Raw genomic sequence first — 13,075 nt, forward strand, 5'->3', positions numbered from 1 at the left:
AATAGGCAGCCGAACTACGCCAGGGTATATGAATGGGCGGCTGACCTGCAGGAAGTGGATGAGGTAACAGAGGACCAGGCGGTTGAGCTCGGGCAGGAACTGCACCACGGCAATGGCAGCCTCGGGGTTCTCGTAATTGCTGATACACTGCTGGTAGAAGCTCTGTGGGATGAGCGGCTCCTCCAGCTCTCTGTACCACAGCTTCAGCAAGGAGGCTGCAACAAAGGGATATATATACATAACAACCAGTGAGCAATTTCTCCAGTTATTATGGGAAACACGTGCTCATTAACACAAACAACGGAGTGTGACCCCAGCCAGCGCGAGCTCCCTAACACTATACAGGATATAGCAAGAAGAGCCAAACAAGGCAACAGCTCTGTTACCTGGGACGGTAGGATCAGAAAGATCGTCTGGGATTTTCCACTGATCCACTAGTAGCTTCAGTGCGTTGACCTCATCGATATCACCAGGCACTCTGAAAGCAAACACAGCAAAAGCCATGGCTGAACATTAAACTCCAAACCGACAGACACATGAAAATCGACCTCCACTCACGATTCTAACAGTCACTTAATGCTCTGGATCCTTTAATTCCATAAAAGGATCCTTTTGACATTTTAAACCACACAAATAATTAAATATTAAAAGATTAAAAACACTTTCTCGATTGGTGTAACTTTGGAAGGCCAATCATTTTGGTTAACAAATAAAGTAATTGTGAATGTCATGTGAATTATTAATAATAATAAATCAACAATTATTATTATTATTATTATTATTATTATTATTATTATTATTATTATTATTATTATTAATAATTTATTTGGCAGATGCCTTTATCCAATGCGACTTACAGGTGTTATAGGGTAATACAAGGTTACAGTGCAAAAACAATATTTAAACACAGTGTCGCACTAACCTTGGATTACCTGATATGACTGTAGGTAATGTAATCCAAGATCATAATATTCAGGACCTGTGAAACCAATTCAAGCAACTGACTGTTTGAATTTAAGCATGCATACATGTTAACGTGAAGCCTGCCTGCTTTCCAGGCAGGCTTCACATTAACAGCCAGGACTCTTACCTGAATATGCCCTCAGTCTGGGCTCCCCCAAGCGCTAGCACATATTGGGAGAGCTGGATCTGTGCCCAGGGCAGCTTGCGGTCGGGGAACAGCTGGTGCTGCCGCTGCATGATCTCCTCCAGAGCGCTGCCGAACAACGAGGGCGTCACGATGGCGTTCTTGGCGTGGTCAATCTCCTCGATGGTGGGCTTCCGCAGACCCTTGGGGTTAACAAACACACATACCAACTGAGAACAGGACCACTGAGCACAGCAAAAAACCTAGCCCCCCCTCCCCCCCCCCCATGAAATAAAACAACACCGCAATGACTTAGTTTAAAAGAAAGTGAATGAAACCATTGGGCTTGCTTTAACTGCCAGTACAAACCACTATTCAGTTCCCTAAAATCCTATATGCCAAACTCTTGGTATAGTTTTGAGACACTAAACACCAGTCAGTCTGCGCTCCGGCACAATCTCAAGTCTAGGTGTTTCTCACTGCAGTAAGGGTTGGGTGTTCAGCTTCCACACAGCTGTTTAGCTGAGTGGGCTGTGGCACAAAGTAGCCACTTGTCTTGCCTCCCCTTGAAGGTCACACAGTGAGCAGTGACTGCGAGTTGGAGGACCCTGCATTTGAACCCCAGCTCCGTCATCTGATCGTCCCAGTAAACCCTACTATCCTTCATAAATCAAACAGAACCATAGTATAAACACTGAAGGTAGAGCTTCTGCACCTTTGCTGCTTTTAAAAATGCAGGTTTTTTTTTTGTTAGAGACACAATTACCGAGCACAAACAGGAGTGTATAAATATTGGCACAGTACTTGCTGACAGACAAACACTGTCTATTCTAATTATGCTACTATGACAGTAAAGCATACTCCACCCTTCGCAAAAAGGCTGCCAAATCAGTTTATTGAAATGGCACCCGATCTCTCAACCTTGTCAGGTGCTGTCCTCTTACCTTCTTGCCTCCCGTGACTGCCACTTTCTGCAGTTTGCGGTAGCAGTACTGTGCATAGGTGCTGATCGGCAAACCTGTTTGTAAAAGAGAACGAGATTTTAAAAACAATAATGATAACAGGAAGATGACGACCAGTGAAAAAAGCATTCCACCATTAGGTGAGCAGATAAACAGGAATCAACACTGGGATCTATTCAATTGATGTAGCTATGCTAGTCCTTTAAATAACTAAAACAGAGCTTCCCTGGCACTTTACAAATTGTTTACTACAGAGACTTGCATACTGTTAGATGTTTGATCTTCATAACTTTTTGCACCACAAATCTGAATTATTATTCCAGTGACGGTTTTTAGCAGAACACTTTAGACTTCCCTGCTGGAAAGCACCTAGGTTTACAGTAACCTGATACAGTGCTCAATAACTCATTGTAAAATACCCATACATGTCTGATCAAACTCAGGTGAACTGTTCCAAAGAAATAGCCCAAGGTATATTAGTCAACCACAGGGATGGAAATAAGACTCCCATTGCATAGCAGTTTGATCCACTCCTGGTTTTACTAGGAGTTTAGTAAAACACACCTGCGCTTGTTAACTATACACTGGGGCTAATATCAGTCTCATTTTAAAACCTGGAATGGGTAACACTGCTATACAATAGGTCTTATTTCCATCCCTGCAAACAAGCCAGAACTAAGATGTACAAGTAGGTAACCATGACCAATACTCCAAATTCTCTCAAGAACATGTGCTAACAATGGTGGATGCATTCCCATATTTCATCAAAACCGAATTTCTCTAGAAATACCCAGTAATTCATGTACAGTACACATGCCTCTTGCGAATATGTATTGCAGCCAGCATTTGGCTGCAATAAACAGAAATACATTGTCAGAAACACCAGGCACCTGTCTTATTAAAAACACAATCGAGACTAGTGAAACAGAGGAAGGCACGGCTCTCCCTGTGTTTGTTCCACACTTTCATCGCTAGTTATCACCTCGGCGAGACCCCAGGCAGCACCACCCCAGTGTGAGGAGGCGGAGTTCACACCAGCGCTGCACACAGCTGCTGAAGAAATGGTCAACGCCTCGCAAAGACTAGGAGGCCTTCAACATTGAAAATCGATAACGTACGGATACAGTGGAAAGCTTGCTTCACTCACAGCCTCTGTACCAAAGTCTGCGGCTGGAGGTGGCGTGCTAATTGGAGCCTGATTTTCATGAAGATGTGAAGCTCTGGGCTCAGCATACTTGTGCGCACTTCCTAAAACATTTCACCTTCACAACTTGGGAATCAAACAGTGTTTCTTTGTTACATCTGACTGCTACTGTAACTTTGGCATTTACTTCAATATATGATCGGAACTGTTCCGTATTATTGAATTTACACACACATGAAAATTATGTGACAAATACAAACCACTTCTGTTGCTCTCCTGATAAATATACAGGAGATACCAAGAAGACCATATACCTGTATGCCAGCCCAAAAATAAAACAAAACTCAAAAAACAATCTGGTCTACAAAACTGAGTTCTACACACAAAATAAGGTCAGTACATCATCCACACTGATTTCAGGACAGGAAACAATGTTGTGAAATGAAGAATCCCTCTGGAGAAACCATATAAGAGATAAATGCTTGCACTTGGATTTCACTTCTATTCCAATAACAACCTTGAGCTTTAATTCAAACTGCTGTACTCTCTACTGCGTTCTTCAAAACTGCCTTCTCTGATGTCTCCCAAGGAATGAAAAACATGCAAGTTGGAACGGGACCCAACTTTTAAACAAGAGTCGAGGAGGGTTGATTTAAATCCTAACCCTGGACTGCAGCTCCTGTAATCAAAATGAATAACCACTTGCAGATGTTTGTCAGAGCCAAGCTTATACTGAACACTTAAAGGAGGACGGGCCTCTCGTAAATCCACCATGCACAGAGAAGCAGCGTGGACAAAGGCAGGAAACAAAAACTGGGAAGGACTGTACTTCTCTCCCAGGGCTGAAAATGACACCTCACTAAAATGTACTGCTTTGGTGTAACTGTACAGAGACCACCGCTACCAGGTTTAACTGTCCCTGTGACTGCCACTACAACACCAACTCACACCGAAGAACTGCATGTGACTTATTCTACATAAATCACTGAAGTGTGATGATAGGTTTGCAGTGTAACTTTACTGGAATGCAACACCACCACCAAGCTAAAGAACTTCACTCACTCCACAAACCCCCCCCACCCCCCACCAAAAGAGGGTTCAGTCCAACATTCTCTCCCGGTTACAACCCAAAGTGAGCTTACTGTGTCTAATGAGATCAGGCTCAGCGTCTCTGAAATCATATTTGCACACAAATGCAGGGCAGTGCAATTGCAGGGTCTAATCCCCAGCTGCTCTCTAGCCACACTGGTGAGGCAGGGGCTTGACAGAGGGGATGCTGTTCCCATGCCGTCAGCTCTGGCGCTGCAATGCCTCTCTGCCCACTCTGTATCCGCCTGCCTGCAGCCTGCAGCCGGCCCACTGTTAACAACAAGCAGCTTTAAATGGTGGCATTGAGTCTTTGAAGACAAAGACGCTTTCTTCGGCACAGATTAGTCCTGAAGTTTCGAACTGGCATATGTGTAAAACTCTTTTCCAACTGATAAGTTATTGTGCCACTGGAACAGATGGGGCAAGACAGCTCTATGCCAACGCCAACTGCACAGGGCAGATGAATTGTGCTTGTATATGTATTATTTTCCCTCCACAATTCATGTTCTCTGCCCACCTTGATTCTAGTGGAGGAGATTCAAGTCCTGTTGCAACTGATTTAGCTGGTTGGCAGGGAACGTCCCCCAAAAAAACTAACATGCCAAAAAAAAAATACCGGCTACTCCCCCTAGCACTAAAATCAGCGTTTGTTGAAACACTTAGTCTTTGCTGATAGCTGTAGGTGAATACCTTCAGGTTGAGGAGGAAGGGGACTCATGCACTCAGAAGGAGTGTGAATCACGATTCATGGAGGACACATGCTCGTCAACGTTTAGAAACATGACTCGGGAGTGGAAATTAAAAGATAATTACTGGTATTGTAGAGTTTCTCATTAAGCCCCCGGGTGCTGTAGCACTGTAACACATTCTCTCTTCATGGGGTGGGACAACGTGTCACTGTGCAGTATTTTAGGCAATTTGCAAACACAGGGTCTGCAGTGGAATGTCTGACTCCTTGACATACTAAAGCATTGTGAAGGCTCTGTATTGCCTCTGCAGAATACCTGTACAATATACAAATGATGCTTTTAGGCAGAAACTAATCCTGCTACAGTAGAATTCAAGGAATACAGCTGTGTACCAAATAATAAACCAATAACTTGAAGTGTTCTGTCTAGACCCCAGAGGAATAAGTCACATGACTTCAATATGGCAGTCACATTAGATCACAGTTCAAACTGTTAGATTTTGCCCGCAGTCTTCAAAACCTTGCAAATGTGACACCGGAATCTAAAATGGTTTAGCAGATATCGGCGTTGGTTTAATTATTAAATATAATCTCCCCTTAAAGGGATGCTCAATAAGGCAAAGTGTGGAATTACTGTACAATGGCAGGTAATAAATATATTGATGGGGATGGGTGCTACATCTCAGTAGGTGGCACAGCCCAAACTAGACATGTGTTGGCATTTGGCTAATATTAGCAGATGCACAACCTCAGCAATGGAGCACTTGCAATTCATCACTGGTGACCGCAAGTGGCTTTACAGAGCTTTAAAACCAAATGTCACTGCAAACAAAAAAACTGACATGGCTTATTTGCTTTGCCTAACAATAAAGAGGCCTGTCTGCTGCTAAATGCCACAGCTCTTGCTTTCTCTATCCAAAGATCACAGGTACGCCAAAAAAAAGCGTGGGATTTTATCCATGTTACGTCCTGAAACAAAATTCGTAACCCTCTCTATTTGTGAGGGTTGGGCGATGCTGAAAAAAGAAAAGGTTGACCTGTTAAATTTATGGAGTGTTCTTGGTAACAGATCAATTACACTTCTGTAGTTTCTCACTGAGCCGTGCAGAAAGTCAACATTTTTTCACTGTAGCTGGATCCCAGTGAATGGATCAATTGATTCATTCTTGCTTGGAGCACAGGCTGCGACTGCGATGTTTTGTATTCCTTATGTATATTGCATGAGCTGACCCTGGACCATATAACCACTTGGTGCGATACTGTTGCACAACAGGCATAAAAGCATGCATCCTACAGCAAAACCCTTGTGAGCGAGCGTCCCATAAATATGGGCTAAGCCTGGTCATTCATAACAAACAGCTGTAGTTCATTTAAGAACATTCACTGCACACTTTTTAATACACACAACCTAAGCATTTTAATGCGGGTAATGAAAAATATGCATAATACACTCTGCAAAGGTATACATTATTAAAAAAAAAAGGTGCCTGTAACTGTTTGTGTGCCATCTCTAAATGGGAAGTTGCAGAAGATTTTGTTTCTTCATGCATTGTACTTCAACACAAAAAGAAAGACTCAGTGTACTGCAATCAACCTTTCAGCTTGGGAACTAGACCATGTGTTGCTGTTTCTCGTTCTCGCACTCAATGAGATCATGGAAACTCACCCTCTTCCTTGTTCTGTTTTCTCTTTTTTCTTGATTTTGAGTTCTTCTTGTTTTTTGTTTCCAACTGGTCCTTGATACTCTGAGTAACTGTACAGCCAAAAAACAAACAAAAAAAAAAACGGAATATAAAAAGGGCCCTGTTTCACATTAACAATTACATTCTCGACAGTGACTAACTCCCAACTCTGAAAATGCCCCCCCCCCCCCCCAAAAAAGTATGTTACCGCTTTTCTAACTTCAAAACATGATCTGAGTCACTTGATTTCAATTAACAGGAAATTAAAAAAAGATTAACACTGAACGTTCCTGCTTAGTTACAAAAAAAAAAGAACAAAATAAATGATTATTATTTTATAAGCGTTCCAAGACATCTTTGCTTCTTTCATATAACAATCTTCTACGTCTTGTGGTCAACATCATCAACTCACGTTCTTTATCGTATGCCGGGTCAAGGTGCCTCTGGATGTAGCCCTCCAGGTAGCGGCGGAACTTGGGCGAGGGTGAGAAGAAGGCCAGGCTGATAGCCAGGAGCTCCCAGCCGGCCGCCATGCTGCGGTGGCACAGATTGTCCGTGGTCTGCCTAACCAGCTGAATGTAGAGCTCGTCCCTCAGGGCCTGCATGCTCCAGCACTTGGTGACGATGTTGAGGGCCACGTGGGGCTGCTCTAGCCTGGCCTGCCGGTCTCCCATGTATACCTGCACTAGCTTGAACATCTCGCAGGCCTCCTTCTTCACAGTCCTGTCACTGGTGATCAGCATGGGCTTCTTGATGGAGCCCCGGTTCCAGGAGAGCATGTTGGCGATGGACACCCTCCGGCGGAAGATGCCATGGGTGTGCATGTTGAGGTTCTTGGAGGCCCAGTCCGCCATGCTGGCCTCGGCCGGAGGTTTGCACAGCGTGGTGTAAGGGAACTGGTAACCCACTACAGCAGAGCCCAGGGTGCCGCTACCCTTCTGGCCGTTCTCCAGTTTTGAGTTGGATTCTAGCGTTCCTGCCTAAAAAAAAAAAAAAAAAAAAAAAAAGCAATACAATAAAAATAAATAAATAAAAAAAAAGCGACTTCCAAAAGGCGTTAGGCATGTTCAGGGATCGACAACTCTAGCCCTTCCTGGCAATGTCTTTGTTCCAATTAAAACTGAACAAATTAAACTTCCAGCTAGGTCTAAAGGAGTTAACTATTCATGTATATCTAGCAATTCTGTTGTAGAAAGACTCTATGACCAAAATTGCCTGTGCCTGGTCCAGCTGATTGTGGCTTCTTAGTGTTCAATGTTACAGAACAAAGATTCAGCTACAGCATGCAAAACCTTTAATACTAACTTTGATTCAAGTACCATTGACAAACAACGGAAAATTTTCATTTTTAAAAACACCGTAGTTGAGAAAGAACATCCAATCCATCAAAAGATGACTGTGTTTGTAATCATGTTAGTTACATTTCTCTGACTCACAACCAATTTCAGAATATGCAGATTTACAAAAGCATTTCCATTGTCTGCTTGACACAGCTGCAGAGAGAGGATCTTTCAAAAAATAAATAAATAAATAGGAAGTGATGACTACCCAGGTCATATATTTGTTTAGTTTACGAACAATTGTATTCAGATCATTAGGAAAATGTTAGCAGTAGAATTGTGTATAACATCACTGCATTCAAAACAAATTAGCCCCATTAAAATAAATCAGAATTCTCTGAAAAGTTCAACTGAAAAGTTAATCTGAAAACTACAGATGAAGTCACATTTCTGGAGGACATTATCAATATTAAGACACCTGATGCCTGAACAAAGCCCAAAACAAGAAGCTGTTACTGCAATATCAACATGGCTACGAAATGCAAACTTGCCTTCTTATCACAGCCCCTGCGGTCCTCCATACCCCGGGAGAAACATTCAGCATCTTCCCACAACCAGACCTCCTTTACTTCATTACGCTCAAATGATCAGAGCCCGCTAAAGACTGGGATATTCTGTGCACAGCGACAACGTCCTCTGTCCTCTATGCAAATTCCCTACAATGTCCAGACCATATGGATCCCAGCATTCCCCTTCCTATATGGTGGATGTTCAGATCTCCAGCACTGCTGTGAACTGGCACACACGGCTGCCCAGACTCATGAGACGTGGTAGTGCTGGGCTGGCCTTCTACCAGACTTGAGGGCTGGTCAGCAGCAAAGAACTCCACTGCATCTAGTACAGCATGCCTGATAATACACTGGCACATGCAATGGTTTTGCATGCATTTAAAAGGAGTGCTAACCCAGGTTTGGTTCACGTAATACAACAGAGATGTTTCATGTACCCATAGTGACATCACACGGGTTAAGCATTCCTAAAAGTAGCTGACTGTGCACATGTGTTGATAACAGGAGAGGAAATGAAGTAGTATAAAGTTCAGGGTGCAGGACTTGGAAAACACACAAGACAGCACTTCACCGAATGTCTGAAATAATTATTGTGCATCAGGGCAAGCAAGTCCCCAGTATGTTCACTGATGCCAGCTGGAGCACAATAAGTGGAAACAGCCTGATAAACTGCAATGGGACTAAGCAAGAGAAACTGAACAGACCAAGGCTGCATGAGAAAATTTGCAAATACTGAACTTTATTTTTTTTATTATAAATTATCCATATGTTGAAGCTATTTACAATACCACAGAACTTTAGTAAATTTTTTTCATGGACATTTCCTAAACGACTAGAGATTCACAGATTTACTGTAAAAGCATGAATAAAACAAATTTGTATGGCATTTTCTCCAAAAGCATAGTGATATACTGTAATACAATTGCATTACAGTACAATGTCTAAATGTTAATGGACAAGGCCAAGTCTATTTTGGAGAGAGACAAAAACATTTAATCCTTCATAATTCAAATACAAACAAAATTAGGCAACCCACCTGGCAGGTTAAACAAAACCTCACCTGTGCAGATCTCTAAACGATCAAAGCCTCTAGCATAACGTTTATTTTCCTCAAGTAACATACAATCAAGCTTGATGCTCTATATCTTGATCCTGTTTCAGCACCAGCCGTCAGTATTTCCATAAAGCATCCCGAGACACGGCACCTCTTCCACCGAACTGGCAGAACACTGAATAAAAGCATGGTGAAGGAATGCATTTCGGCAGAGTTAATTACAGAAGCTGCCACCTTTAAGCAATAAAGCCAAACACAGTAATTACAGCACAAGTTTCTCAAACAGACTACAGAAGTATATTTCAGTGACTGCTTGCTGTTGCACTGTACATAAAAGAACCCACAATATAATGGGAGCAGGGAGGGCTTATAGAAGCTTCACACCAAACTTGCTACTGGCTTGTGTACTGTAGTTTTCTGCATGCTAATTTGTGATTGAAATCATACACTGTGACATACTCGAACACCTATAGTAATAACAGTACGAGTGCCATTACACTGTATGCTTTTACCTGCGATGGAGATCTGGTTGGTTCAGGGGAGGACAGGCTGATCTGACTGGTGATGCTCTTCTCCAGGGAGTCCACTTTCTCGTAAGTCCGTTTCTGCCGGACCTGCCCCTCCGTCTGTGGCGTGGGGGCGGAGGCGTCGCTGTGGCAGCTGGCCCTGGCGTCTTGGCCAGGTCGGTACAGGGAGCGGTTGCTGGCTGTGATGTCGTCTCTGGACCCAACGCAGCCGCCGTACTTCTTCAGAGAGTCCAGTGGGGAGCGGGCTTGGCTGGCGTCGCGGGGGATGGAATTCTCTGACATTTCCGTGTCCAGGCTGACCTTGCTACCCCGAGTGGTAGCTGACCGGCCCACCACCACCCGCATCTCTGCCATGAGCTTCTCATTGAGGACGCTGAGCTCCCCGCTGCTTCCCACCGAGCCGGGCCGACCCTGCCCGCCGCCTACCATCTGTCTCCTCCGGTTCTTCCTCCGCAAGCTGGGCGAGGGCCCGGTGGAGTAGCCCGAGTCCTGATAGTTCACTGTGGCGACGGTGGGGTACTCCTGGGACGCCAGGCTGTTCTGCCGGCTGTGGCGTGCCTCGATGCTCTTCAACACGTTGGCCTCCAAGATCCTCCAGGACTGCTTCTTCTCAGAGACGTCTTTTTGCTGCTGGGCTGCCTGAAGCTTTGCGGAGGCCAGGCTGTCAGAGGTCCCAGCGGGGCTTGGGGATGACGACTGCTGAGCCTGTTTGGATGAAGACTCAACGTTGACCATGTGTTTGATGCACTCTCTGCCTGCAGGGCTGTACTCCGTTGACGAGGGGTTCCTCTTGTGCTTGGAGTGCTGTTGCACAGACGGGTGCTGCAGCAGCTTGGCTTGCTGCTGCTGCTGCTGCTGCTGCTTCTGCAGGCTGTGGGTGGGGGTGTAGTGCTGGGCGGAAGGCCCGTTTTGGAGGTGCGCAGCCTCCACCTCCATTTCCATGGGCGGCTCATCGTAGATGGGAGACTCTAGCGGCGGTTCATCGTAGATGGGTGCTGTGGAGGCGTATTTAGGGGACCCGGGTTGTGACCCTCCTCCCTGAGACCTCTGAGGCGTATCACAGGTCACAGAGGAAGAGTTGCTGTTGGACATTACCAAGCAGAAGCTGCCTTTGTCAGTCTTTTTGATCTGCCTGGCCTGCTTGGAGTCACCAGGGCAGGCTGGCATCTTGCTGGGCAGTGGGGTTTTGTCAGCCTGTGTGGGGGGAATGTACCCCCCTGTGGGTTTGCTAGGCTGGGAGCTCACTGGATTGTTGTTGTTTTTGTGGTACAGCAGGGTGTTACCGGAGCCTGCTGTCTGGTTCCTGCCAATGCTGTTCACTTTCACCAGCATAGCTGCTTTCGAACCAGGGGTCGGCTGCCATCTCTGAGGGGAGTCCCTAGAAGACCAACAGAAAAACAGTTCAAATTAAAATGATTTCATGAAAAGGACATTTGTCATGTGTCTGTGTTAAATCTGCCTTAATGTCGAACAGCGACTAGAAATCCGTGGTGTTGCTTTTGTCGTCTGCTTTTTTTCATTTTGACTGAATGAAGTGCAATAAAGATCACTGTTTATTATTTAAGGTTATTTATGGCCAAACCTTGTAGACCACCTTCACGGCCAATACTTTTATTCCCAGCAGTTAAGTGAGATGCCTTGAACTAAAATCACCAATGAGGATCAAGCCAGGTCACAGTTAATGGACTCTGTAAGCTGCTCTGTAAATAACCATGTCCGAGCCTACAAGAGGGTAGTGACTGGGATCCTCCTGATAGAGGGGACAGTTCACCATTTAAAACAAACCCTGGCCTTTATATTCAAACAGAAGGGTTTCATATCAATGTTTTTATGGAGGGGGGGTTCTCTTAACCTAAATAACAGGATTGATTAGAACAAAAACTGCTGGAGAACGTTTGATACGTTTTCAAAATAGGATATTGAAGTTACAGAATCTGGTGAACTCACTTGTCCAAACAATTTAAAACTTATTTCATTATCATCTTTACAACTGCTTTCACAAACTAACCCTTCCTGAAATACCACATCACACCTACAACAGGGCAGCATGTCAGCCCTTACAGTTTTTCCTTATTAGAACAGAACATGCACGGAGGCATACAGAGCCAAGAAAGGCCAGCATCAAAATAAGACTATTTTTCAAAACCTCATTAAAAACAGAATTTAATACACACAAGGAAAGTGCGGCAGTCTACACAATATCACTAAAATGCCCTTTACAGTCAACTTCCCAAATTACTAAATATAAAGTTCAATTCAATCAATGTACTCTATTTCTGCCCATGTTGTAAAAGTAGATTGCCGAGTGTTAATATGTCTTTCAGCGGTGCCTCTGCTAATAGTTTCTTGTCTCACTTCTCACCACAAATCCTCTTAGCCCAATTACTGTAATTAACCTTCACCTGTTGTTCACACCAAACCTGACTCTAATCCAAGTGAGTACGGAGCGGGTCAGGATGCTTGCACTTCTGAGGCTGCTGCCCACACCTCTTCATGCAGCCTGTGCGTGAGCATTGACACTTCAGACAGTTCAAATGCTGCCTCCCCAATGCCCTGTGAACATAACTCCCCTCACAGCCACAGATGAGAATCTACAATGGAAAACAATTTTCAAATGCTAAAAATCACCTGAGGTTCTTGAAATTTAACAACTCGCCCATCCTTTTCTTTATTTGTCTTTCCAAAGATACTCTCTCTACTTCCTGAACAAAAATAAAAATGACAAACCTTTCCAAAATCCTATTTCAGCAATCCATACTGTAACACTCAATATCTGAAATAGTATCACTGGACCGAAACAAAAGCAAATCTCTTGTGATTTATGACTTTCCGCACTCTAATGGTCTGCTGAAGGCAATCAAGACTAGCCCTGTTTTCCCAGTTACAGTAATGTGTGCCCACAGCACCCACCCAGCATCTGTCTGTAGCCTTTCAAAGCTAATTTTCAGTAAATTGAACAATACCAAGTGACAATGCCCTTGAGAATATTGACC

At 44.1% G+C, this 13,075-nt stretch overlaps 1 protein-coding gene across 1 annotated transcript in view; it reads right to left on the reverse strand.

The window, feature by feature from the left end:
- The window catches only part of LOC121297995 (rho GTPase-activating protein 39-like), a 43,435-nt gene that overhangs the window by 4,241 nt on the left and 26,119 nt on the right, over nucleotides 1-13,075 (reverse strand). The window contains exons 3-9 of the mRNA XM_041224667.1: nucleotides 10,068-11,460; nucleotides 7,065-7,632; nucleotides 6,637-6,723; nucleotides 2,032-2,105; nucleotides 1,091-1,290; nucleotides 387-478; nucleotides 46-215 (exon numbers count right to left, since the gene is read on the reverse strand). Coding sequence (XP_041080601.1) covers nucleotides 46-215; nucleotides 387-478; nucleotides 1,091-1,290; nucleotides 2,032-2,105; nucleotides 6,637-6,723; nucleotides 7,065-7,632; nucleotides 10,068-11,460 — 2,584 coding nt within the window. The remainder of the gene's footprint in view (nucleotides 1-45; nucleotides 216-386; nucleotides 479-1,090; nucleotides 1,291-2,031; nucleotides 2,106-6,636; nucleotides 6,724-7,064; nucleotides 7,633-10,067; nucleotides 11,461-13,075) is intronic.

The sequence above is a fragment of the Polyodon spathula genome, chromosome 23 (genome assembly GCF_017654505.1).
Source record: "Polyodon spathula isolate WHYD16114869_AA chromosome 23, ASM1765450v1, whole genome shotgun sequence".
NCBI lineage: Eukaryota > Metazoa > Chordata > Actinopteri > Acipenseriformes > Polyodontidae > Polyodon > Polyodon spathula.